Genomic DNA, 26,214 nt, shown 5'->3' with positions numbered 1-26,214 from the left:
AGACTCATGATGCAAATAGTCAGACACCGCTTTCACTGGCTGCAGAGAATGGACATGAAGGCATTGTTCTGATGCTTCTCGAGAGAGGCGCCACAATTTCGACCCAAAATTCAATTGGCCAGACACCGCTATTACTGGCTGCCCAGAAGGGACATGAAGGGGTTGTTCAGATGCTTCTTGACAGAGGCGCTAGAACGGAGACCGTAGATGCACATCGTCAGACACCGCTATTAGTGGCTGCAGAGAAGGGATATAAAGGTATTGTCAAGATGCTTCTTGAGAGAGGCGCCGAAGTTAAGAACAAAAATCTATGGGGTCGGAAAACACCGCTATCACTAGCTAAAGCGAATGGGCATGAAGGAATTGTCCAAATGCTTCTCGAGAAGCGCCGCACCTGAGATACAGGATGAGTTGGGTCGGCAACCAGTGATGCAACGAATGGACATGAGGCTTTTGACCTGCTTCTTCACATGCCACGGCCAAGTCACACTCTCATCAAAGTAGCACAAGGATTTCCTCCATCTACTTCTTGGCAAAGGCGTTTCGATGAATTGATACAGGATGGTGTTGTTGGACACCTGCGCGACTGTACGAAAATATATACAAGTAGTCGACCCTCTCCAGAGTTCCACTGGAACATCTCTAGAGGCTTGGACCGACCAAATGTGCAATTGCCGACAGCCTTGGAATCACATATCCAATGCGAACTATTCTCTGATTTAACTCGGTCTCTCCGTCGGCGAGATGTCGGAGATGCAATCTTGTTACTTGTGACATCTCCGGAGATTTTGCATCTCACAGCTCCTGATCCTGATCCTGATTCTGATTCGTGCGGACTACTTAAGTCCGGAGACACGGGAGTCATCGCCGAGCCCGATCGTCGGCGGAGAGGTGAGCTGTATACATCCGAGACCGCTATTTACGGGCTGTTCCCTGATTCCTTTAGGAGATTCCGAGTTATCCGAGAATATCCGTGCGTTGATTGCATGATGCTAGGGAATTCGAAAAATGCGTTTGTATAGGTTAGAGTTTCCAGTTTGATCAAACCCCGAAAAGTAGTAACTAGCAGGCTTTATATATATGTGTGGGTGTCCAGTCTTGTGTTCTGTACCTTCTTCTTCTACGAATATCTCCAGGGTCTACTGCAACTAAGCACTGTCCACTACTGTTACAGAGATGCGCCATATGGTGTAGAACAACATTTCGGTCAACCCACTGTCGAGGATAAGCTGAATGCTTTGCAACAATGTCATATAAGCAGTAGTGTCTCTTTGATCAGTTGGAACTGATGATACTACCGGAAAAATTTAGGTAGTTTAGTAATCAGCTATCTGTACTTTGTCAGGTACTGTATTGCTACGGAGATTCTATTCGAGATTATGCTGGGTGTAGGTAGTCGATGTGTGAATGGACCACTATCTACTAGTACATTAGCACATAACCATGTACTTACAGCACAGACTTCAAACTTGTTCAACTTGTAATAGTGTTGTACGTCTGGTAGTCAGTCAGTCAACTAATAGATCACACTGGAAGTGCGTCGTGTAATCTGAGTACTAAGGATAGTCACATTAATAGAGGAAACTCAGGGGGGAAAAGTAGTAGTATCAGAAGCTCTAGTTTGTAGGGAAAGATTCCGCTCTATTGGAGAATTCTTGACGTGATCTTGCCATTGGCAAGATCTAGACAATGAATCTTATACTACTACGTAGTACAGGTATACACTGTAAAGGGGGGTCTTGGTCATCTTTCTGTCTTTGGCAACAATGAAGATATATCATCAATTTGTAAAGCAAACCATTTGCTCGTTTCTATATATATTATGGGTATTGGGGGAGGGGTTGTGATAGACACAGGAATATCTCCGGTCACAGAGGACCCTCATTATCGTGCTGTGGTATCTGTTTCTTCCCAAATGGCAATATTACATATTGAATCAGTTCTCCATGTAGCTAAAATCATTCTGAAGTGAGCTATGATGATTATGTACACCAACAGAGCAATAGCTCACGAATCAGCCCGTTCCAGTACCATAACCCGAATGCAGTACTTCTCTGATTCCATCACGTAGGAATTTGAGAGATAGTTCAAAGAACCAAGTCCTATCCAACCGTAATTTGAGAGGGAGACTCCTTCTTAAAATCAACCACAACCTCTTCTTCACCATCCCTATCCTTCATATACCCACCCAACCGAACAAACTTGGACTCCCACACCGGTACCGTCCCACCCTCACTCGCCTCCCACAGCCTTCTCGCCCAACGACACTCCCGAAAATGCATCAGAAACCCAGCACGCGAGTAAACCCTATCCCTGGAAGCAGACAGATCGCCAAAACTTCTCGGTCTCGACGAGATCTCCTCAAAATGGCTCTGACACCCTTTACACGAGACCCCGCGCTCAACTTCGCCCGTCTCCGGATCCACATAAGGCACCGCCGTGGTCGCCATACACCATCGCAGAAACATCTCGCGACCTCTTCGGTAGGTATCCGACCAAGGGATACCTCGTTTATGATTACTGCTGAGCTCGCGCACGCGTTTATCATACACGAGCGAGTGTTGTTTCTTGCGCTCTGTTTCATTCATCGTGTAGACTCCCCGGAGGGTTTTCATGATCGGGACGGATTCTCGGCGTAGCACGGCCGGGCTGATGCCGTAGAGATTGTGGGCTTCGGAGAGGGTGATCAGCTCGTGGTCTTGCTCGATGGAGAAGCGACGAGTGAAAGGGTCGACGACGCGACGGCCGATTTGGGCTTTTTGTTGGATGCAGGGGTAGCAGCATCGGGTGAGTTTGGGCGGAGGGAGAGAGACGAAGCCGCCGAATTCGCAGCCGCAGATGGTGCATTCGCGCGTGTGGAGTACGTCTACGATGTCTTGCAGGGTGTACCACTGGGCGAGGTTGGTGCGGAGGAGTGCGCACATGAGGCCCAGGGCGTGGGTGGTCACCTGTTTGTAGGTTTTGAGGGAGCTGACGATATCGCGGGTACGGGCGTTGACGCGACGGAGGCTGAATATGCTTCGGATGTCTAGGTCTGGGATGATGGTGAGGAGGATCTCGAGTGGTAGACGGTCTAGAAGGCCCGGGACGGCGGGGTTGAATGGACGGTTGGGTGGGTTCGTGATACCCGGTTGGACGCTGAGGTTGTCTTTTGGCTTGATTCTGATGACGGCCATGTCGAAGTCCCGGCGATGGTAGGAGAGTGCGCGAATGACGTCTTCCTCGCGCGCTCCTTTGGGGAGAACTTTGTTGGGCGCCATTTCTGTTGTTGTTGATGCAGGTCTACTGGTTAGGTAATCTGACCAATAGCAGGTGTGGTATGCTCACTGTAGGACAGTATCAGGGGCTTATTTATGATGATATGCACGTCATGAGGCTAGTAGTGTAAATGGGGATTTGCGATCAGTGGTAGGCAGAAGCCGGAGGTATCTTGAGATATTGGAACCTGGGAACAAACTCCGTGGAAGGAAGAACACGTCTATGGGAAGATGAGTGATGACACGCACTTTTTCTTACAGCCACCGTCCTGCTTGTGACGGTGCTTCAAGACGACCGTTCCAGGAGTGTGCGGTTGTGACCGCCTGGGATGGGATAAGGTCATAGCTGCGTGATGGTAGAGTCATAATGTATCAGAGAGGATTGTTGGGAAAACGGAAATTTCAGATTTCGCATGGCTCATGCAAGGGTATCAATAGGTATATATCTATATCGAAGCTTCCAGAATGTGTGATATAAATACAAAATGTGATCATGTGGACTTCACCCACGATTGTTGATTGAACAATGGCATGCACTTGATGCGAACGGGAGGCTCCTTGTCCCACACAACGAGTTCCTTGCCCGCTTTGTAGTCGGCACTCTCGATGACATTGTGCACGTATCCTTGACCCAGCTTGGCCTCACGGGTCGCTTTGTACTCATACGCCACATTCACTGAAGGCACCGCCAGGATCTTCCCCAGGCCTTGGCCCCACATGTCCTTGGCCAGCAACGTGGGTTCGCCCATATGACACTCGCCTTCTTTGTGATCGCGGAACTTGAGCTTCCGTTGAACAAAGGGCGCCGCGTCCAGAATGACCATGCCACCCCAGCACGAATACACCTGCACCGGCAGTTTCCTGGCATATCGCGCTTGATTCGGCTGGTCATCAAAAAACATGTCTTGGGCGAGCCAGTACCGCGCATCATGCGTGATTTCGAAGAAGAGGTTGCCGGACATGCTGCGCGATACCCACGAGTCATAGAACGGCCCACCGGCGGCATTCCAGTCAAAGGCACAAGTCATGCGCGCGTCCTGCTGCCGGTGCTGATACAGCAGCTCGAGCAGATCCTCCACGCAGAGGACGACGTCATTGATGAAGAGAATGGTCGTGTCTGCAGCGTAGGGCTTGAATTTGCCCACTCCGGCAGAGACTAACGGCTCGAGAGCCTGGTTGCGCAGGGTCGAGAGGTGCTTGATTCGGTCATCCCAGACAGCTTTGGGATTCAAATCGCTGGTGGAGAGATAATATCTCACGCCCATGGCGGCCATCTCGCTCTTCAGCCGAACAAGGATATCGTAAGTTCCGTCGGTGGAACGACCCTCGACGATGGAGAGAGCGCAATACTCGGGTCCGAGGAAGCGCATCGTCTCGACGATGGTACCCATCAAGGGAAGCATGATGTGCGCGGATTGATAGAGATCCAGGGCGAAGAAATACTTGATCTTGGGCTGAGAAAAGAAGCTGTTGGATGGGCGAACCGGGAGATCGGCATAGCGCGGGCTGATGGTGGCAGGGCAATCCAGCTTCGCCGACAGACGCATATCGTGGGTCATGATGCTGCAGACAAAGTCGTCCACCGCGCTGCCATTGATGGACAGCTTGGCGGTGAGGGTCTCATCCAGGGCCGTTGCCACCGTCGCCGGGTTGAAGCCGTTGCAGGCGGAAATGGCGGGAACGGCGGAATCGAGATCATCTTCGTAGCTCGATGCGCTGACTCCGCTGGGATCGGAGGCCGACGATGACCACTCGAGGGAGATGTAGAGAAACAGTAGGAAGCAGATCGAGGCGGTGGAGACGGTCAGCCGAAAGAGGTGCGTCTGCACCTGTCGGACATGCAAGTTCATGGTGAAATGATTGATGCAGGAACCATAGGAACCATGTAGGGGCGAGAAGGTGAATCAACGAGCGACAGCGGCGATGCGACGCATATTGAAGGCGATAAAAGGGGGAGGGGAAGCAGTGCACAGCTTCAGTCAGCCCAAGAGGGGCCAGCGGGGATAAATACTCAGAAAAAGGCATCGGCGAAGGGAAAGTTCGTCGTCCATATCGGCAGTGGGGCGCACAAGTTGACTAGCAATTCGTTAAGCTTTGGGTTGATGGCTCTCGCTCAGTCATTTTTTAGAGAGTTTAGTAAGGTTAGTTATCTTGAGACTAATTTAGCTGCACCACGCAGAGAATCGTGGGTGCCTGAACTGGATTCCCTCGGGACTCTCGGATTGGTTCTGACAGTGGCGACAGCGTGAAGTTTCTTCTTCCCACAGCACTGGTTCGTGTCGGAAAAGAAATAAGGGAGAGACAGGTGCCCCAAGGATTGGCAATCACTCCATCGATGCCAACGCAGAAACCATGGAACAAATTCAAGCCAAGGGGAGAATCCAAATATCGGCAATTTGGCCACGAGCTGCTGATAAGCCACTAACAAAAAGTAGTGCGCTTTTAGCTCGCCCCGAGGCTTCCGACCCCATCCAAAAATCTTTTCGCCTGTCAGCATCAGCATTCGTCATCCTTCGAAGAGTTGACACTAATTCCATCGAGAGATTTGATCAGTCTTGTTGTTAGCATGTTTGATTTCACTACCACAGGTCATCGATGGTGATAAATCATATATCTACCTGAATAGTAGACATGATTCTCGGGGAGGAGAATTCGAACCGAACCGAACCGAACCCATATTTTTCTTCCCTTTTTTCCCTTTTCTCCCTTTGAAGACTGCCGATCGCACTAAAGCGTAGCGAACCATTTCTCCGGAATGGGCAGGGATGATCAATTGCCTCGATGGGCGTGATTTCAGCTCCCTCAATTTCCCTTTACAGTAGTTGGATTGATCTATCTAATTATGGGATCTCCATGGTGAAGAATGATCCACTTGACGATCGATCTGGTGTCAAACACTGGAATGTGATTCGGGATTTGACTTTCCGTCAATCTCGGTGGCTGAGATAGTGTTTGCTTGACGGGTGGAGATCTCTGGATTCCACATTTAGCAGGTCATCTATTGATCTACTAATCCTTCTTCTCTACGAGAGGAGACATTCATAGTTACATCAGAAATGTAAAAACAATCACATCCCTTTCAACCGATCCAGCAAAAATCGAAACGTAAAGTTCCTGATCCCGGTGGATACTTCCAGCCTTTCCAGGTGACGGTAGACCTTGACCTCTAACCCATTCAGAGTCGCTTCGGTGAGCTGCAGAACCTTCTGATCCCGCATCTCGTCCAAGATCAGTTGCTTCAGATCAGCCGGTAGCTTACCATTCCTCGCTCGTTCGTGCTGGATATTCTCGATCAGTGCCGCGTGCGGCGACTGTGTCAGGAGGTGGATCAACGGAAGAGATAATTTGCCTTCGTCGAGATCCTCGGCAAAGCCTTTTTGTTTTTGATACTAGAAATTGGCATCAAATCATGTTAGAACAGTGGACGTCTCCGATTTGTGGGGTGGAAGAAATACCTTGGTGGATGCCAGGTTGATGTAGTCGTCTCGAGCCTGAAAATAGTGGCCCAGAGCAATCATGAGTTCGTTCAACTCAGTCTGCTTAATGGATCTGCGATTCGGTTAGTGTTTCGTGATGCTGATCGATGCGGGAGCGACACATTGTGTTTCGACATACCCGGCTGGAAACGACCCTTGAACGTAGAGAAGATTGCTCGCGAGACAGAACAGTGCGCCGGTTTCTGGGTACTCTCCATCAGTATCGACCCGAATATACTTGGTGGCTGTTAAGAAACCACCTACTCAGCCGAATCATCTCCAAGTATTCTGTAATCGAAGGGCAATACCCAGATCGTGTCCAGTACAGATCCATCGCTTGTCCAACATGAAGGTTGCGCAGCTCATCTATCTCGGTCAGTCAACGTTATCATCAGTATTTCGAGGCCAAGAGTCTGACCGAAAAACCCGTGCGGGCTGTCTGAGGCAATCAGTGGGGCTACCTTCTCGAACGCTAGAGTAAATGTATGGGTTGCAGCATTGATGGTTTGTGGGATCCCAAAAACACGATAGGCAGTTGGCCGGCCCCGTCGGAGTGCTGAGCCATCCTGAATGTCGTCAAGCAGAAGCGACGACTCATGAAGATGCCCGATCAACTCTTCCACCTGGCTTGCTGCCGAGTCCGGTGCGTTGAGCCAGAGATTCAACGCGTGGATGATGGTGCCTCGGATGTTTTTCGATGGAACGCCCCGAAGATATTGAATAGGCTGTTGGAGGATCTGTTCGGCAAAGACATCAACTCCCTGTATCTTTGAGTAAAGGACATCGACTTGGTCAACAGACCTTGTAGTATGGGCCGTGCGTCATTGCCGGTCGACCATCAACGGATTCCACAATCCGACTCGTTCTACCTCTCAAAGATTGACTATCCAGAAAGGTAGCGCATGTAGCTGTAGCTTCATCGTAACTGAATAACTTGGCGGGCGGCAGTTGTAGATACTCGGCCCATCGATGAAATCGATCAGCAATAGCATGCCAGTACCAATTTCCAGCCAAACCGAGACTACCTATCTCCAGGAAGTAAGCAATATCGCCCGAGTTCGGCGTTTTCGGATCCAAGTTGGCCAGATACTCGGACTTTCTGGCAATGTACTCTTTCTCCAGAGGCACGATCTTTTCTTTTACCAGGAATTCTTTTGCCTGGGACACAGTCAAGTTCAATGTTTTCATCAGGTACCAGACCGAGTTTGGCGTTTTGATAGATGTATCGGTATCCGTGTTAGGCTCCAATATCATCTCCCTGTTGAAGCTATACAAGTCGTTCACCAGCGCCACCGCGGCAGTCGCAGGCCACCAAACTTCTTTCAAGGCGTCGATGTCACTCTGTGTCAGGTCCAGCTCGCAGCAGTAGATGGCCGACATGAGGTTCAACCTAATTCGACCTCAGTAATGTATAGTCTACGATATGACATAATCTGCGAGGGCTCGCAAACATACTCAGCCCCGTAATCCTGGGCCCGGTACTGCACTAGATCATCCCAAGTCTTGAGGTCACGCGAGCCGATGGTCCCATGAATTCGAGATACATTGTTGATGGCTCGAAGGATGAGATTTCCTCGTTTTCTGTCCACTTCGAGAAGGCGCAAGAACACTTCGGACTGAATTTGTTTCATGGCGCTGGTGCGGACACCACTCGCCGTTCCTTTGCGCACTTCCCATCCGATCGAATCTACTGATTGCTCTCCACCAGTCTGTGCCGGCATTAGCTGAGTACACAGGGTCAAGCTCAAGCCAAGCTCAAGCCAAGCTCAAGCTAATCAGTGTTGTTCTTTCTATTTCTCATTCATACCTTGGCACTTCCAGGAGCAGTGAGAACATCTGTCATGCCAATCTTAGTAAGTCAACCATCTCACGCAGCAGAGTCACAAGGTGTATCTAACCATCATAAGCAAAGAAATACTCAATGAGCTTTGCAAAAACCTCGACACGATCTGGTTTAGTTTCCGGGGGAAAGAAGACAGTCACAGGGCCCTGCGGCGAAGTTGCTCCACAGTACGCGAACCCAACTTCCTCCTGCCACTGCTTCTGGAACTCGGCAACGGCCTTTTCTGCTACATGGCGGTACTTGCTTTTGCGAACAGGCAAGGTGGTCGCGCACACACGAGCCACTTCTTCGCGGTCCACAAGCTCGGAATGGATATAAGTGATATCGACTGGCAACATTTCTTTGTGGTGGAAAGATATGATTTGGTGTTGTTATAGATTGTAAGAAACGGGTTCAGGAATTTAAAGCAATCACTGAAGTGTTCCATAATGCTGGATCTCCAGGACGGTGTACTGGTTTATATATATCTCGAACAAACGGAAATTGATGATCATTTTCCATGAGTAGTGTCGCTCGAGATACACCGCTTCGATCATGCCTAGATATGTAGCATGGAGGGTGCAGTACTCCGTAGTCCCTGAAGTGATGAATCACATCACCAGAAAAACAAATAAACTTAAACTTTAAAGTTTAATAGAAATTAGACGTTGTGTTGTGTCAAAGTAAGGAAGTACATGTAAGGGGTAGAATAAAAAGAACGAAAGAAACACACATGAATCCCATAGTTACTAGAATAAAGCTCACCGTTATTTGGGAGTAGCTGCGGAGTACTTCTGCAACATATTTGCCGAGCATAATAAGTCCAGGGCTTATGACTTTTCCTTATCGATTGCGTCTACTGCTACAGGCCTGAATTGTACATTTAAATAATTGCTGGGTCCAGTTGACTGCCTAGAGCAAATTGGTGTGTAGTATCGCGCTGGTCGAGTATTTGTCAAAATCATTTAACGGAGTATTATAATACTGGTTCAATGTGTACTTCCATCCCTGGCTAGCATTGCTTGATATTCCTGCTAACAGCAGCAGTAGTAGCCGCAGTATTAAATACAATAGCTTACTGCCATCGGGTTATTCCTGCAGGCTGCACTTGAAACAGGTAGTAATATGTGGCTGGCTGACCTTCGCTGACCTACTGCAACAAGGCCTGACTCTTTGAGCCAGAAGGCGCTACGCTACACTCTCCGGTTACCTTACCTTAGTAGCAAGGGTAATATAATTCTCGTTATCTGATGTCTTAAACCACTCCTGCATAAAGATGTCTATATAAGCAGGATTCTGAGGATCGGCAGATACCTGCAGGCAACGGTAGCCTTTTTAGCCTTGCGGGAATAATACCCTTAGATCACTCTTTGACAGCTCCTCAAGCAAGAACTGGAATAAAACAAAAGCAGACAATGCAGCCTGGTCGGTGGGTATTTCTGCAACGAATAAAACGCCATTGCTCAATTATTCAGTACTCCCGTCAATAACAAGAATTACCTTGACATTATCTTTTTAATTCGTGTCTGAACGAGATCATCTGATCTATAGAGCTAACCAGTCACAAATTGGTGTCTGCCTGCTGTCAAAACATGTGACACTGACATCATACGAAAAATACCTGACTTTGAATCTAAAAATACCCCAGGGCTGTGTGTGCACTAAACCAAACTCAGTAAAGTGTGAGGGACCCCTGAAACCCCCGCGCCACAACCGGGCGGTGCCGCATATAACTAATAATCAACCACAACAGCCTTATATCGATGATTATCACTCAATAAACAATCATCATTCATCAATTCATATCCCTCAATTCATACCAATCCCTCTTCCTCTATAGCATCCACTACATCGCATCATGTCCACCTACACCATCGTCAGCGGCGACTCATTATGGAAGATCTCCCAAGACCACGGCGTCACTCTGGACGCCCTTAGAGCAGCCAACCCGCAGATCACCAACCCCGATCTTATCTATCCGGGGCAAGAGCTGAATATTCCGGGGCCTGATCAGCCTCCTCCGGAGAGTCGCAGCATCCCAGAGGCAGTTCCTGGACAAATCCCCCCTTCTGATCCTCCTATTCACCTTGCCGTCTGTCCCCCAGGACCGCCGGTTGTTCCAAGCGCCGCTGCTGACGGCGCTCCGCCCGCGATTCCCCCGCGTCCGCCGATGGCCCGTCCACCGGCTCCGTGGATCAATGCTGGGAGGCCGGGATATAAGACTGTCGCGTACTTTACTAATTGGGTATGTTCCATCTACTTACTAAGATCTGTGTTTTATTACTCAACTAATGAACCGTGACAGGGCATCTATGGCCGCAATTACCAACCACAGGATATTCCGGCGGAGTATATCACTCATATCCTCTGTACGTGCTCACCTAATACTCCAGTAAACTGCATTACTATTCTAACATAGTTATATGAATAGACTCCTTCGCCAACATCCGCCCCACCGGCGAAGTGTACGTCCCAACACCCTCGCCCTTAAAACCATCCCACAAACTAATATGAAAGTACAGCTTCCTAACAGACACCTACTCCGACCTAGAAAAGCACTACCCAACCGACAGCTGGTCCGAGCCCGGCAACAACGCCTACGGATGCATCAAGCAACTCTACCTCCTCAAACAACAACACCGCCACCTCAAGACCCTCCTCTCCATCGGCGGCTGGACCTACAGTCCCAACTTCGCCGGTCCGGCATCCACCCCCCACGGCCGCGAAACCTTCGCCCGTAGCGCCGTGCAACTCCTCGCCGACCTCGGCTTCGACGGCATCGACATCGACTGGGAGTATCCCGCCGATTCCTCGCAAGCGAAGGACTTTGTGCACCTGCTGCGGGACACGAGGCGCGTGCTAGACGAGTACTCTGCCACGCATCTGGGCGGGAAGCGACTCTTATTGACGATCGCGGCGCCGTGCGGACCAGACAATATCCAGAAGTTGCGGATCGGGGATATGGATCCGTATCTGGATTTCTGGAATCTGATGTGTTATGATTTCAGTGGGAGTTGGGATAAGTGTTCGGGCCATATGGCAAATGTGTTTCATTCGGGACGCGGGGAGATCACCCCATTTTGTGCGGATGGGGCGGTGACGATGTATTTGAGGGGTGGGGTGCGGGATTCGAGGAAGATTATCTTTGGGATGCCGTTGTATGGAAGGGCTTTTGAGGGGACGGATGGGCCCGGAGCCGGCTTTCAGGGGGTGGGGGAGGGCAGTTGGGAGAATGGCGTGTGGGATTATAAGCATTTGCCGTTGAAGGGGAGTCAGGAGGTGGTGGATGGACGGTTGATGGCAAGTTGGTGTTTTGATCCGGTTAACAGGAAGATGGTGAGTTATGATACACCGGAGGTGGCGGCGATGAAGACGGATTATGTTGCGAATAGGCGGTTGGGAGGCGCGATGTGGTGGGAGTTGAGTGGGGATCATCATGTTTCTCATGAGAGAAGCTTGGTTCGGGGGACTGCGGAGAGGTTGGGCAGGTTGGGTGGGTTGGATGGAACGGAGAATACGTTGTGGTATCCGCTGAGTCGGTTTGAGAATTTGAGAAAGGGGTGTGTTTAGTTTAGTTGGTGCGATATCTGGATTGGGGTCTGATCTGGCTAGCTCTTCAGTATCCTGGAAAAGTGCTGCCGGAGCATCTCTCCGTCTAATGTACATGTGAATGCTATCAGCCTGTCCGGCCGGATCACCACTAGCCTTCCTTTGCATGGATCAAATTTACAGGCGTAGTCGGCTATCCTTCTCGCATCGAAGTACTTCGAAGAGGAAATAACTCGGCTTTCGATGTCATAACATCACCACCTGTGAAGACTATGGCCCGGGTCCCGGTTGAACTCCCGCAAGTTATTAAAGCACGGACAAAGTGTCTACCAACCGTCGAGTCGTAAACCAATAATATGACCCAAAGGTGTTGAGCCATCGGCTTTAACGTCCACCTCGTCCTCCATGTCACGAACGACTTTCTCGATATATTCACCCGCCCCGCTGAGTTTCATGATATGTGCAATGGCACAGTGGACACGGAGAAGTCTGGAATCTGGTGGATCGATCGTTTGGTTGGGGCTAAGGCTCAAAGTACGGATGACAGGCAATAGCGGATTGCGCAGGAATGGACAGTCTTCAAGCGAGTCAATCCTGTACTCATGTGAATCCTCTCCTGTAGGTTCGAAAAAGATTCGAAATTCACCAAACAGTCGATGATATTCATGCGTCAGCGTGAGAGCATTACCAGGTCTATCGATATTTGCTCCTTCGAGACGGTGACTGAGTCCAGGATCAAACATATCCAGTATACGGAATACATTAGATTTTGACTCGCTCTTGGAAGAAGGTTAGTGCGCGGCTAATGGATGATTGTTGACGATGAACGCACCAGCTCTATTTCTCCCTGTGCCATTGTGGTCAGGTTGTGAGGGAGAATGTGCGCAACTTCCAGATACTGGAATCCATCCCGTACTTCACTATTTAGAAGGTTTTCATCGTCGTCTTTACAGTTATTTTCATCCTCTTTGCTGCGCTTTCTGGCTTCGACGATATCGAACTTGCGGGATATCACGCACCGATGGTGATCACGTACAAGACAGGCTTTCCGTAGGACAGAGACACGCTGTGTTGTGCTCATTTGTGTAGGTGTCTGACTCGAGGACAATGCTGTTGGTGTTGCTTGTGGAGTTTTAGCTGATGAAGCTCTAACTAGTTGGCCCCATTAGCAAAGAATCTTAGGAGAGGACAGGGGTAATCATACATGGGAGAAGGAAATTGTCGACAATATACTCAGCAAAACTTTCAATAGCGCCCTTCATACGCATTGATTTGCTTGGATCCATACCCCCGTCAGCGAAAGACTCCAGGTAATACAGGGCAGCAGCTTGATTATTATCAGCAGCTTCGTCGGTAGTTTCAAGGTTTCCATAGATATATATAAACAAAAATCTTAGAAACGCGTCTTTGGATATTACCCATTCAAACATCTCCAAAATGAGTTTTGCGGGCCTGTAACCCCTCGGTACTCTCTGGCTGAGGCCATAATCCTGAAGAAAGAGATGCAGAAGTGCTTGAGCCTTTTGATTTTGTTGGAGTGTTAAGGGTATGGTTGGTGATCCCGAAAATGACTGATGTGGATGCTGGGCCATGTTGGTAGGTTATGATGATGAAGCAGAATCGTAAGGAGATTCTATGTTGGAATTAGGTTGATCCGTTGTCATTCCCATGAACTATTCACTTTCCATTATTGAAAAGTAACGGACAAATTCATCTTCTGTGCAGCTTGATATTCCTGGAAAGCGGTCGAGCAATCATTCGATTGGAGGAAGCAAAACCAACGACTGGTAACGATACCAATTAGCATTCAAAAAAGTAACACCGAAACCGTCAAAGAGAACACACGGGGAGCATGGGATATAGTGCGGTCAAGTTAGCTCCACAATCTCAGGGTCGGCGCTGAGTTTATGTAAGGGGAAGGCAGAAGTTGGGGCTGCCTACGGCTGCCTACTGATTTGTCAGTGATACCGCAAAGGGAAGGTGACACAGGATGACGAATGAGAGAATTTTATATCGAGGTGAAGCAGCTAGAAACCGGTACTAACATTAAAATAATAGGGAACATTTACGTATTGAAGAAATGAAAACTAACTATAGACAATCAGTGGCTTACCCAGCTTACTCATACAAAGCAGCAATGGCTAAAAGAAGAAGGAGAAGTGTCCCCATAGCTTTTTGAACAATAAACTACCTATCTAGCCTCTCTTTCAATATAGCGTCTGTGTACATTTGCCTCAACACAAGAGCAAATGCAAAAACGGTGCCCTGGATCTTCTCCATGAAAGTCCATACCTTTCCTGAAAACCTACCCAGTCTACTTAGTAGACGTCTTTAGAACAGAAAGCAAGGTATACTTGCTGTCTCACTCGTCTTTGTACGTCACACTACTTCTGCGGGCAAGTCCATGCTGAAGCATTGAATGGACCAAGTCCAATTGATCAAGAAGTTCCAGCTTCCGTGGGAACAGGGCGATGGCGCGACCGTAGCGGCCTTACCGGGTGGTCTTGCCTTGCTTTTCCATAATGCAGACGGAAAGTTCGAACCGCGTGAGTTGGTAGGCAAGGAGAAGGCCAACTAGACCGCCTCTGATGAAGGCTATGTCGTAGTTCTGAGCGATAGTCACTTTGTTACTAGATAGAAGTGGATGGTGTGAAAGATCTGTATAGGGTCCTGAGACGGTGATTGATATCATGTCGCTTGGTACTGGTATGGTGACGGTGGCCTAAGAAACGATCGATGATTCGTGAGGGGGTAAAGATAGGCCAATAGTCCGGGGAGGTGCCTGAACCGCAGATCATGGGCGACCTTAACATGATCTCCTCTTTTGTAGGTTACTCTTTGGCTCTGAGTGATCGGTGGCGCAAAGGCTTTCCGAAGCAGTTCGAAACAAAGGGCTGTGCCTTGCTCGGTTCTTTTTGAGAGGCTTCCCCAGAGCCTGAACAAGGCAATAGAATGAGTAAGGCCAGCTCAAACATCACAATCGCAAGCCGTCATTGAGCTTACTGAAACAGGCTCAACGGTATGACTTGAGTCAGTCCGGTTAGGACGCTCAAGTTAAATCATCCCACCCAGAACACTGTGTCTCTAGAACTCGACGACCTCCGTGTCGGGTCCATCCTTGTATGATTTGTCTGAGCCAGTCACTTAGATCAGAAGCCAGTCACGGCCCAAGTTACCGATCGAGAATATCCAGTGTGAAGGTTCTGTGCCATCGCCCTGCTGCCACCGGTCTTCTATAATCTTCGCGGCGTTTATCACATTCACGCACTTGGTGTGCTCCCAGAATCTCTCCATATACGTCCGCACGGACTCTCTTTGCTCCTGTTGCTGGCATTCAAGTCCGGCAATAATTATGGGCCATAAAATACATTTGTATAAGGCATTATCGTCCTGTAGGTTATCAATCGTGGCCAGCAACTCTTGGAGCAGGTCCTCCAGTGGTAAACACTCCTTCGTGAGAGCGCCAAGAACACGTTTTCCATATATCAGAGCCCCTAACTTGTATGTTTGCGCCAAGGTGCAAAGGGAGCTTGTACCTCTCGGAGGGGTGGTGCCCAGGTATGGTAGCGACGACGCCCATACGGAACAGTCGAATTGCTGGATGAAGTCAATCATCGCTATAGTATCCTGAATGAAGTAGCTCCAAGTGGAATCGTCATGGCATTCGGAGCTGATTATTGTGTCTCTTCGCGCAGAGAGATACCGTATAGCATCCAATAGGTATTCCGGACATCCAAGGAATGACTGCTCGACTGTCTCCTGGAATTGCGGACCCCCAAGCAGATCAAATTGTGACAGCAGCTTCGGACGTACAAATGTCCCACCCAAAGTTTCGATCCTAAGGTCAATGATGTGGTGTCAGTCACAGAAAGTCAACCACCGGAGTGCTCTTGCTTACGAGTAAATCTGACTCGCAAGGAAATTACGTAAATCCTCGATAGTTTGTCCGGAATTTCGTCTGGAAACAGCCTGTGAATCAGATGCACTGGACTCCATCAATCGTTTGGCACCTTCTAGGTGAACATTCCATCGATCACTTCCAGACTCTAAAAGATCGAGGAATACCAGGAGAAATATGCTGGCCACTGTCGTATCCTTATTCCTTGATGTCGCGTCACCGAGAGCCTGTGCAATCCCTTGTATGGCTTGATATTTGAAGCGAAGTGCGTCAGAGTGAGCATTTAGTAGACTGGATGATGCATCGATGGTGAGATCACGAAACGAGCAATTTCTGTTTACCCTGTGTCGCGCTGCTAGAGCCAGAACACACTTGAGGAGAGTGTGATCAAGCAGCGCGAGCGACATGAGGGCCCTGAAGGGGTTCCTATCGCTGTCGTAGACAATGAAGAGACCACATATGCACTCATTATCTGACACAGCGTTAGATGAGTCCGGTACACAGCTCAGCGAGATGACTAACAGTAATCCAAGTAGTACCTGGAAACCGCATCCAGGTCAGAGGTGGCGAAATCGCCTATAGCCGATGGTATGTTAATCAAAGGCTTCAAAGGAATGACTACTCCATAATAAGCGACCATTGTATATTTGATAGGTTATGCAGCAGCTATACTTACCGTGACCTTCGGAAGGCCGCTCAACGGAAAGAGCAGACTGAGTCGTCGGCACAAGGCGGCCATCCTTCGAATTCATGTCTTTTTGAGAATGTGCCTTCTCAGCTGGACTAGATTTATTGGTTGTCAATGATACGCCCCGCAGCTTCCCTCGTATCGCTAAGCCGTCCACCCATCGGAGAGGCCTAGAAGCAAAGCACTGGAAGCCACTTGTCGCGCATTTTATACAAGGCGATCGGCTCTGGTCACAGCGAATGCGCCGGCGCCGACATGTGTAGCACGGCTCCTCCATGTCTCGATGGGCGTGCTGTCTATACTAATAGGCTGAGTAGCGACGCTCTCTTCACGGGTGGCAAAGAAGGTCGGCTCCCCTCATCGGACGTAAGCCGACGACCAATTCCGATGCCCAAGGAACAGATAGGCAGTGATCTGCAGTGAGCATAGAATTTGAGACATGCAGACTCAGGAAACATTAAAGTTGTTTGACAGTCCTGATAGGTCCGAGCGGAGAAGAGGGATGAAGAAGGTCCAGCGAAGCCGGCAGTGACTCGTCAGTGGAGATTCGTTCTGGCCGCCAGAGTATCCCCTCCACCCAATCAAAGCCCGTTCCGCGCCCCTTGCTGATCGGTCAACCAAACACCACGGCATGACAATACCTATACTCTTCTCATCCCTACCTCGCATGCTACATTCCTTAAGTTTCTCTATACGCAATAAATAGAATGTGAGCGAGTATATATGACTGCGTAAGTCCCTCGTTCTAGCCCGGCGGCTAGTCTATCTCCCTTCCACCCTTACCGCTATCTACTACTGGTTCATAGTAGGAACAAGTATCCCGCCAAGATACATACTAACTCAACACAATGGCGCCCGTCGACGAGAAACCGGGCTCTCTGTGAAAGTCCGAGTCACATGATGCCCTGGGGGTTTCCTTGCTAAAGTACATCTACTCCCATCCCTCGCTACCCCAAATCCGTGGCTGTCCATCCGCCCTACTCGCGCTCATCGACGAGTTCGCTGCAAAGCAAGCCTTCTTCATCAGTCTCGGACCAGACAAAGCCAAAAAGCTTTCGATGCTCTTCGCCGACGAAAAGCCAAAGGTGGTCGTCGACCTCGGCACCTATTCCGGCTACTCCACCATCATGTTCGCCGACGCCATGCGGCAAGCTGCCGGTGGACCCTCCGCAGGCCTCCGCTTGTGGAGTCTGGAGGCCGATCCTCTCATTGCGTCTATCGCCATGAACTTCATTGAGTTGGCTGGTCTGAGCGACATTGTGACAGTCGTTGTCGGCCCGGCGGACGATTCGCTCAAGCGCCTGAGTGCAGAGGGCAAGCTAACCAGTGTCGATCTCATGTTCATCGATCATATCAAGGATCTTTATGTTCGAGATTAGGAGCTGTCTGAGCAGCTCGGGTTCCTTCACACTGGTCCTTTGGTGCTCACGGATAATGTGGTGCATTCTGGGGCGCCGGCATACCGGGAGTTGGTCCGTGAGAGCTCGAAGTATGAGAGCTGGGGGTTGAAACGCTTCTTTTCCCTGAGGATATAGTTGTAGGTGTTTTCTTGTCGTTGCTGCAATTAATCGGGGCTAACTATGCGTTTTTTTACATCAGGACGAAATTGAAATCAGCAGGGTGAAATGAGATATATTTAATTTTAATCACAACATCTAGGATACCAGGTTATGACAGGAGGCGCATGATAACTTCCACCATTCTAAATGTAACGGACAGCGGCTACAGCTATATAGGAATGATAATAATAGCATTATTCAACCATGCCAAGTCTTATAACTGACCAACGATGTGCAGACCTTAAGGAAATACCTTCATGACACTCCATCCCTATTTCTTCACATCCTTCATCTCTCCCCTCTCCCTCACCATCTGCGCAACCCCCTTCCCAACATCCGTCTCCAACGCCTCTAACCCACTCACCACCCCCTCGCGATCGCCCTTCCCCATCTCCTGACTCATCTTAAACTTCCCTTGCAACCGCTCAATCCTAATCTCAATCCCAATAATATTCTTCTTCAGAATCTCCACATACGACACCGGCGCATCCGACACCTTCCACGGGCCCGGCCGCCCATCCGTCCCCGTATACCCCATAATGGACCCCTCACTTTGCCGCGTCAAATCCTCCACGGCCTTTTGCAGAAACGTCCCCGTCTCCTCGGACTTCGAGTCACAGTAGACCCGGATCTTGCCGTAGACTTGCGCAGCGGCATAGTTCCACGTCGGGACGACTTTCCCCGTGGCGGGTTTCGTCTCGGTGTAAAACTTGGGGGTGACGTAGTGGTGGTGTTCGGAGGTGAAGAGGACGAGGACTTCGTCTTCCAGTTCGAGTGAGTTGTTGCCTTGTTGTTGCTGTTGCGCTGCTAGTGCTTCCATTAAGGCCTTGGCTTGGGGGTTCTGCTTGGCCATGTGGCCGCGGAGAGTGCCATTGGGGACTATGCCGTCTGATGAGTCGTCTGCTGTTGATGAGGGTATGTCGAGGATGAAGGGGATGTGGCTTGATTGGAGGAGTGGGTATAGCGGGGATTTGATTGCCGTTGTGAGGATGCCGAGGGGGTTTTCGCGGATTAGTTGGTGGAGGGCTGGGATGTAGGATTCGGCGTGGACGGCGCGGAGGTACATTGTGGTTTGTCGTGGGGTTGAGTGAGAATTCTTAGGAGAAAATGAAGATGATGTATGGGAGTATTTTGGGGAGTTTGTGAGTGTAGTACTCAGAGAGGACAAGCGTTCTTATATCACTATCTACTTAGTCCACGAGTTTATCGGCCGAGGAGTCATACTTTTGTCTGTCAGCGCATCGGATAGTTTGCTGATTGGATGATCTCGCCGAGGTACCAAACCACTTAGTATTCCGTAGTGGAATTCCAACTGGTCGATTGAACCTACTCAGGGCTGGCCTGCTAAGCATCACTAGGTGTAGGCCTTTCTTGGCTTCTGTGGGAAACATAACTATCTCCTCGGAAGGTGGAACTTCACTATGAGCAATCTAGTGGATACTCCGGAGTAATTTAGTAAGTACTAGTATGTCTGAGCGTTGCGGCACGTTGTGAGCAGCCACTATTTGACGAATCACGAAGCCTATCATCAGACCATCGATGTCCGTTTCTACCCGTGCAAGTTGGTTTGAACCATCTAGTCAACCTCTCGGGCATTGGATTCTAGAAAGTGGAAAAGATTCGTGATGGTAGAATTCAATCCAGTTCGGGACGGTGGCGGGGCCCGAACCAATTAAAGACTTTTTCCCTCTCCAAAACTTTACCCGATTAGGAACTTGAGGGGAGTGGGGCGGGATCCCCGCTAAAGAAAGACGAAGCATAGAGTACGGATTCCGAAAGCAGTCGACTCATTCTCAGTGTATATAAGGGACTCATTTCACGTCTCTAGATAATGTCTCTAGATATTCTCCAGTCTAAGTCACAATCAGGCTTTTCACCACATCAAAAATATATTAGCGGATGAGCAAGATGACTCCTTCTAACTTGCACCATCCCGCGACTCGAGCACTGCATGCCGACGATCACCTTAACCGAGTGACAGATGTCGCACCTCCTATCCATCTATCTACGACTTTCAGATTCCCCGATAATCCTGATGATTTGATCCCGTCGGTCGACCCGGTGGTATGTATGCCGATCAGCTAATTCGCAGGCCTCTATGTCTTTAATTCTTGGGCCCCGCAACTAACAGTCTTATCAGGAAGAGTTCGACGGCAAGAACTACATTTACTCCCGGGAGTTTGCCCCCAACGCTACTCGATTTGAAGCCGTTCTTTCCTCACTCCTCAATGGCCGGGCCATCAGCTACTCGACCGGTCTTGCTGCCCTCCAGGCCGCTCTTGTCCTCCTGAACCCCCGCCGCATCTCAGTTGGTGAAGGCTACCATGGCAGTCATGAAGTCATCTCTGTTATCTCCAGATTGTCCGGTCTGCAGAAGCTACCGCTTGATTGCCCTGCCGATGATCTTGACAAAGGCGATGTCATCCTCCTGGAAACCCCCGTCAATCCGCTAGGAACTTCATTCAGTATTGATGAGTTCGCCAAGAAAGCCCATGCCAGAGGCGCTTATTTGGTGGTTGATAGCACCTTTGGGCCCCCTGGCCTTCAGGATCCCTTCCGGTGGGGCGCTGACCTCGTTCTTCATTCGGGTTCCAAGTATCTCGGAGGCCATAGTGACCTTCTATGTGGCGTACTCGCTACTCAGCGCAAAGACTGGGAGAAGCAGCTGCTGGAAGATAGAGTCGCATTGGGCAATGTTCTTGGCAACCTGGAGGCATGGCTGGGACTCCGCAGTCTACGCACCCTAGAGGTTCGTGTCCAACGAGCGAGTCAGGGCTGCGGGAATCTGGTTTCTTGGCTACATAGGGCTTTGGAGACGCCTTCTACCACTGCTGGGAGTGATGAACAAATCGTCCAGTCTGTCGTCCAGAAAATATACCATACCAGCCTGCAGGACGAGCCGTGGATCCAGGAGCAGATGCCCAATGGATTCGGTCCTGTCTTTTCCATTGTCCTTCAGAGTGAGAAGTTTGCGCAGCGACTGCCGAGCAAGTTGGCTTGCTTTCAGCATGCTACAAGTCTGGGCGGGGTGGAGTCTTTGATTGAATGGCGCGCGTTATCGGATTCGAGGGTGGATCGCAAGTTGCTGCGACTAAGTATTGGGTTGGAGAATTGGGTGGATTTGAAGAATGATTTGCTGGAGGGGTTTAAGGCGCTTTTGCGGGAGTGATGTGCACAAAGGATGAAAAGTATATAGAAAGGAACATTTTTGTTGGAGACACTAGTCAGTCAACGCAAGCACGATGGCGGAAAGTGAAATTTTGACCTAATAATAACCCACGAAGAGGCCTTTGCACGGGTATAGACTAACATCGACTCTGCTGCAGTCAGTCCATACCTTCCATGTACACCACAATCCTGCTTACTTTTCTACATTTACTCCCCCTGTTTCTGTCTTCTACTCGTTCATTCTGCTTTCACCCTGCATCAAACATCGCTCAGTTACTAGGTAGCCATCCTGTAGCCAGATATATTATTATCCTTGTGAATGTACCAGGGGTTACTATACCCTGCAACTAGTGCTGACACGGAGAAGTGCGGAGAACGACAAAGAACCGCGAATCCATGTCTAGCAATCTTAAGTATCATCCATCCATCGTAGACACTTATTTCACCCCAGATCTATCTATCTTATCCGGAGTACGGCTGGAATCCATCCATGTCCCCTATCCAGATCATACTTTTATCTTTAACGTTTGAGCTACGACCGTCATGTTCTCCACTTTTGTTGCTATTTCCCCGGATAGCTTTGACGACAGCAACAGCAACAGCAAAACAAGGCTGATCAACGGCCCCTCCTCTTCCTCCGCCACCTCCACCTCGTGCTCCACTCCGGTCCCTCCCCGTTGTAAACGCAAGCAGGTCTCACGAGCTTGCAACTGGTGCCGTGTGCATCGCATCAAGTGTGACAGCAGCTTGCCCTGTCAGAACTGTCGCAATCGAGGCGGGAATTGCATCAAGAAGAGTGCGGCAGAAATTCGCACTCTGCCACATGCTGTGAGGTTGTACCAATTCCTCGAACGGGTTGGCTATCTGGAACTAATAAATACTAACAAACCTTCAAATAGAGAGATTGAGCGACTGCGACAACGCGTTCAGGAACTCGAAGAGCAACTCGAGAATGCTACCAATACCAAGGCCAATCCGAACACCACCACCACCAAGAATTCCGTCTCCAGCGGCGACGATTCCACGATCCCAAAGCAAAGCCGACAATCGGGGACAAAGAAAGGATGGGATGGGATCCATACGCCCACGGCACACTCGTCACAAACCCAATGGTATGGGCCCTCGTCGGCTTTCTACTTTATTGGTCGCATGAGCGCATACCTCAGCGCCGTCCTTGAACAACCGGAGGAGGATCACAACATGCATCCTAGCTCCGCCAGTCGCATCTTCACCAGTCCTACCTCGGCAAAACACGTTCCGGAGGAGCTGTCAGTGCCCGCCACGATCGCTGATGGGCCCGTGGGGTCGGAGACATATCTCAGTAGCATCGAGGAAGATTACTTTTTGAATCTGTTCTGGCATTCCTACCATCCGACTTACCAGATTCTTGATGAGGCGGATTTTCGGGAGCATTACAAATCCCTCTGGGTCGATTCGGCCACCACGCGCAAACCTTCTGCACTGGTCGATATAGTCCTCGCTCTGTGTATGCAATATGGCGTCGCCTTGACTCCAAACAGCAGCAGCCTGGATCCCACCATGACCTCGGACCCACCTGATGGCCATGTCGATATGAATGATGCAAGCATCGCGGGCCGATGGTACTATCGTCGATCGCAATCACTACTCACTTCGGAGCTAGAAAGTCCATCCATCACCACTTTGCAATGTCATATCTTTTCCGTCGTCTACCTGTGCAACGCTTCGTTTCAGAATATGGCACACACTACCCTGGCGCTCGCGGTGCGTACCGCTCATATTCTCGGTCTTCATCTCGAACCGCGGGAAAACCTGCCACGTCCCCAGCGCGAGTTGCGCAAACGCATCTGGTGGACGCTGTATACGATCGAAAGCAAGACATGCATGAAGCTGGGCCGACCGTGCTCCCTGCATGACATGACGACGACGTGCCAACTGCCCGCCGACGATCATGAGCTGGCTCGGCTGTCGGTGTCCAACATCGCGGCTTATGGTGACAAGGTGACGTGGTTGACGTACAGTCGCCTCGTCACAGCATTAGTGCTAGCGGCACAGACAGTGTATCTTGGATTTTATGAGAAACGGGCTGAGCTTCTGGGCGCTAATGATGCGAAGAGTCTGTACACAGATCTATCGTCTCTGGAAGCGTTGGCGGAATTTCTCACTTCCCAGATGGACAGTATCCGGGAGTGGTTACGGAATGTGCCTGACGGCATGAAGACCAAACGTAAAGACGGTGGAGAACCATTCTCAACCGACCGATCTGTCCTAGACCTGGAACGGTATGCGCCCTTGTGGCTGCAGCGCCAACGGCTTCTCCTGGAGCTTCTCTACCACAACCTCTGTATGAACATGTACCGGCCCTTTATCTGCTTCCCCTCCACGACAGCCACCAGAGTCAATAGCACACCCGTCGCCGAAGGACATGCAGTCTCGTGTGTCAACCATGCCATCGCCATCACACATCTCCTTCGCCAAATTCTACCCGCGACCGACTTCCTCAAAGGTTGGTACGAGGCCTTTCAATGGCAGTGGAACTCCACTCTCTCCATGGTTGGTTTCATCCTTGCATACCCCTCCAGTCTGTCCACCGCAACAGCCCGCGCGGCCATCGACAGCGCCATCACCGTCTTCGAGGAATTTGGCCACAATTTTGCGGTTGCGGGGAGCGCCGCCAATGTGACTCGGGGACTTACAGCCAAGGCAGACTTTCTCCACGGCCGATTAGGTGTAGGTGTCGGAGCTGCAACCACACTGACTCCCCCATTCTCGGAGCAGATGGAAGGCTTCTTAGGGCCAATTGGGACCGATGCGGCCGGCTACTTGACGCTGGCTGATGAGCCCTCGGCCATGTTTCAGAGCACACTGGCGGGAGCCATGGGATTAGCCTACAACGTTGATTCGTTCTACAGTTTCGAGCCCTTGTATGCAGGGTCGCAAAACTTGGCAGATGCGTGGGATCTCAGCTACGATTGACCCCTTTACTATGGATCTCAAATTTTATACTTTTATTCGAAGGATCAAGTCATCTAAGCTATGTTTTTGGTGGTTATCTTCCAGTACACCGATCGGTGTGCTCTGAACTACTCCATGGTGATAACTGCGCGGAACCTGACACTTCCCTTCAACATTGCCTCTATAGATGATTCGAATTAGCACCGGGAATGGCATGCTGTAAGGGACAGAGACAAAATCTCACCAAATGCCTCGTTCGCCTTTTCTAAAGGAAACTCTTCCACCATACAATTAATCTCATGTAGCTCAGTGAAGGCAATCGCGTCTTCTGAGTCGGTAGCATGGCCAGAGGGCCAAACCTGCACCGAGAGGCCATATTTAAGCTGGAAATTTATTGAGTAACAGTTGTCTTGAAAACATCGAAGATATTTACCTACCATGGTGACCGTATCAATGGGGAGTTCACCCGGCACTAACAACATTACCATCAGCATGAAATTGCGCCAACAGAAGGCAGGTTTCGATGAATATCTGACCTGACAAAATCAACAACTTCCCCAAAATCCCCAACCCCTTCAACAACGGACTTATCACCTCAGCCGTTGGCGCTGTCGAAACGACCAGCGATGCCCCGCCCAGCTTCTCCTGCAGCGCCACCCCGATGTCTTCTTCCTTACTTGAATCGATGAATTCATGCGCGCCCAACTCCCTCACAAACTTCTCCTTTGTTGCATCTCTCGAGATTGCAACCACTCGGTACCCCATTCTATTAGCGTACTGGATGGCGAGATGTCCCAGACCGCCGAGGCCTTGGATGGCGACGGTCTCGCCGACAGGGACGTTCATGTGCCTGATGGAGTTGAAGACGGAGACGCCGGCACAGAGGATCGGGGCATACTTCGCGGCTGGGACGTGGGAGGGAACCCGGACTGCAGCTTCTGGGTTGAGGAGGCAGTATTCCGCATCTGCAACGATGTCAAGTCAATTGATATCTTTCCAGGGGAAAGGAAGGAAGAGGAAGGGGAAGAGGAAGAGGAAAGAGGGGAAGACGTACATCCGCCATTCTTGGTCACACCATTCACGACCTGCGAGCTGCACATTTGGTACCAGCCTTTGCGGCAGGCTTTGCATGCTCCTTTTTTCATTGTATTGTGAGTTATCTGAGTGGGGAAGGACGAGAACAAAGGGACTAGGTTGTAATCATACCATCATGTCCTCCATGCCAGCCCCCTCCAATACGATCCCCGACGGTCCAACCAGAGACATTATCTCCAACGGCAGCTACATGGCCGATAATCTCATGACCAGGGACGATGGGACTATTCGATAAAAAATTAGCAGTAATCCCATGAGAAAGAAAATAGATAGAGAAACATACAATCCCCCACCCATAACGTTATTCTGCGCATATACATCCGAGAAGCAAACACCGCATGCTTCCACCTTCACCAGAATCTCATTGGGGCCCGGCGGCGTGAGAGGTACTTCCTCAATGACCAGTGAAGTGCCGGCAGATCTGAAGACGGCTTGCTTGAAGGTTTGCGGGATGGTCATTTTGTTGCTGTTGCTGTTGCTGTTGCTTCCAAGTGTCTCGCTGTAGGTGAAGAGATGAAGAAAACAAGTTGAGACGCACTTTATATATATATATATATATATATATATATCTATCTACGATCCAAACACGACTAGACATCCGGAGTTACTACTTAGGTAGTAGTACTTCTGATCCGGAGTTATTTATGCGGTAAAACGTCAACACATGAGATATAGTGGTTATATTTCCGAGCTGTCCATAATTATCTATCCTTGTCCAGACTACTTCTTTTGTTAGTAGTTCTCCAAGGAGTTACCGGAGTTGGAAGA

The 26,214-nt window shown here is 49.8% G+C and overlaps 11 protein-coding genes across 11 annotated transcripts; 4 read left to right on the top strand and 7 right to left on the bottom strand.

The window, feature by feature from the left end:
* Nucleotides 1-2,037: 2,037 nt before the first annotated feature.
* Nucleotides 2,038-3,529, bottom strand: ASPBRDRAFT_601950 (F-box protein). Its single transcript, XM_067628183.1, has 2 exons — nt 3,328-3,529; nt 2,038-3,277 (listed from the first exon to the last, which is right to left on the bottom strand). The coding sequence occupies exon 2, from the start codon at nt 3,258-3,260 to the stop codon at nt 2,103-2,105; it is 1,158 nt and encodes a 385-aa protein (XP_067478321.1). The 5' UTR covers nt 3,261-3,277; nt 3,328-3,529; the 3' UTR covers nt 2,038-2,102.
* A 113-nt stretch (nt 3,530-3,642) lies between these two features.
* ASPBRDRAFT_43981 (glycosyltransferase family 69 protein) lies at nt 3,643-5,602 on the bottom strand. The gene has a single exon (XM_067625103.1). The coding sequence runs from the start codon at nt 5,105-5,107 to the stop codon at nt 3,749-3,751; it is 1,359 nt and encodes a 452-aa protein (XP_067478320.1). The 5' UTR covers nt 5,108-5,602; the 3' UTR covers nt 3,643-3,748.
* Nucleotides 5,603-6,146: 544 nt separating this feature from the next.
* Nucleotides 6,147-9,062, bottom strand: ASPBRDRAFT_75713 (bifunctional terpene synthase/polyprenyl synthetase family protein). The gene is made up of 9 exons (XM_067629290.1): nt 8,632-9,062; nt 8,541-8,569; nt 8,189-8,442; nt 7,535-8,123; nt 7,152-7,470; nt 6,998-7,099; nt 6,873-6,936; nt 6,713-6,806; nt 6,147-6,646 (listed from the first exon to the last, which is right to left on the bottom strand). Exons 1-9 carry the CDS (start codon nt 8,912-8,914, stop codon nt 6,326-6,328), a joined length of 2,055 nt encoding a protein of 684 aa, XP_067478319.1. The 5' UTR covers nt 8,915-9,062; the 3' UTR covers nt 6,147-6,325.
* A 1,351-nt stretch (nt 9,063-10,413) lies between these two features.
* Nucleotides 10,414-12,125, top strand: ASPBRDRAFT_127465 (uncharacterized protein; the record flags this gene model as incomplete). The annotated part of the gene is made up of 4 exons (XM_067617972.1): nt 10,414-10,800; nt 10,861-10,924; nt 10,987-11,020; nt 11,078-12,125. The coding sequence occupies 4 exons, from the start codon at nt 10,414-10,416 to the stop codon at nt 12,123-12,125; spliced, it is 1,533 nt and encodes a 510-aa protein (XP_067478318.1).
* Nucleotides 12,126-12,430: 305 nt separating this feature from the next.
* ASPBRDRAFT_127030 (HNH endonuclease signature motif containing protein) lies at nt 12,431-13,696 on the bottom strand (the record flags this gene model as incomplete). The annotated part of the gene is made up of 3 exons (XM_067617929.1): nt 12,431-12,883; nt 12,937-13,256; nt 13,309-13,696. 3 exons carry the CDS (start codon nt 13,694-13,696, stop codon nt 12,431-12,433), a joined length of 1,161 nt encoding a protein of 386 aa, XP_067478317.1.
* A 1,552-nt stretch (nt 13,697-15,248) lies between these two features.
* On the bottom strand, nt 15,249-16,967 carry ASPBRDRAFT_55717 (Zn(II)2Cys6 transcription factor; the record flags this gene model as incomplete). The annotated part of the gene is made up of 4 exons (XM_067627433.1): nt 15,249-15,942; nt 16,003-16,474; nt 16,525-16,620; nt 16,679-16,967. 4 exons carry the CDS (start codon nt 16,965-16,967, stop codon nt 15,249-15,251), a joined length of 1,551 nt encoding a protein of 516 aa, XP_067478316.1.
* Nucleotides 16,968-17,373: 406 nt separating this feature from the next.
* Nucleotides 17,374-18,228, top strand: ASPBRDRAFT_43977 (O-methyltransferase). The gene has a single exon (XM_067625102.1). It carries the CDS (start codon nt 17,749-17,751, stop codon nt 18,067-18,069), a length of 321 nt encoding a protein of 106 aa, XP_067478315.1. The 5' UTR covers nt 17,374-17,748; the 3' UTR covers nt 18,070-18,228.
* A 292-nt stretch (nt 18,229-18,520) lies between these two features.
* On the bottom strand, nt 18,521-19,315 carry ASPBRDRAFT_126631 (FMN-binding negative transcriptional regulator; the record flags this gene model as incomplete). The annotated part of the gene is made up of 1 exon (XM_067617886.1): nt 18,521-19,315. The coding sequence occupies one exon, from the start codon at nt 19,313-19,315 to the stop codon at nt 18,521-18,523; it is 795 nt and encodes a 264-aa protein (XP_067478314.1).
* Nucleotides 19,316-20,157: 842 nt separating this feature from the next.
* Nucleotides 20,158-21,418, top strand: ASPBRDRAFT_127176 (putative transsulfuration enzyme family protein; the record flags this gene model as incomplete). Its single annotated transcript, XM_067617945.1, has 2 exons — nt 20,158-20,313; nt 20,390-21,418. The coding sequence occupies 2 exons, from the start codon at nt 20,158-20,160 to the stop codon at nt 21,416-21,418; spliced, it is 1,185 nt and encodes a 394-aa protein (XP_067478313.1).
* Nucleotides 21,419-21,960: 542 nt separating this feature from the next.
* Nucleotides 21,961-24,372, top strand: ASPBRDRAFT_196597 (uncharacterized protein; the record flags this gene model as incomplete). The annotated part of the gene is made up of 2 exons (XM_067621011.1): nt 21,961-22,253; nt 22,317-24,372. 2 exons carry the CDS (start codon nt 21,961-21,963, stop codon nt 24,370-24,372), a joined length of 2,349 nt encoding a protein of 782 aa, XP_067478312.1.
* ASPBRDRAFT_207703 (uncharacterized protein) lies at nt 24,351-25,905 on the bottom strand (the record flags this gene model as incomplete). Its single annotated transcript, XM_067621809.1, has 7 exons — nt 24,351-24,532; nt 24,596-24,734; nt 24,789-24,823; nt 24,888-25,316; nt 25,406-25,486; nt 25,558-25,670; nt 25,730-25,905. The coding sequence occupies 7 exons, from the start codon at nt 25,903-25,905 to the stop codon at nt 24,480-24,482; spliced, it is 1,026 nt and encodes a 341-aa protein (XP_067478311.1). The 3' UTR covers nt 24,351-24,479.
* Nucleotides 25,906-26,214: the final 309 nt, after the last annotated feature.

The sequence above is a fragment of the Aspergillus brasiliensis genome (assembly GCF_001889945.1).
Source record: "Aspergillus brasiliensis CBS 101740 unplaced genomic scaffold ASPBRscaffold_7, whole genome shotgun sequence".
In the NCBI taxonomy this organism is placed as follows: Eukaryota; Fungi; Ascomycota; class Eurotiomycetes; order Eurotiales; family Aspergillaceae; genus Aspergillus; species Aspergillus brasiliensis.
This window is presented reverse-complemented; position numbering and strand designations above follow the sequence as displayed.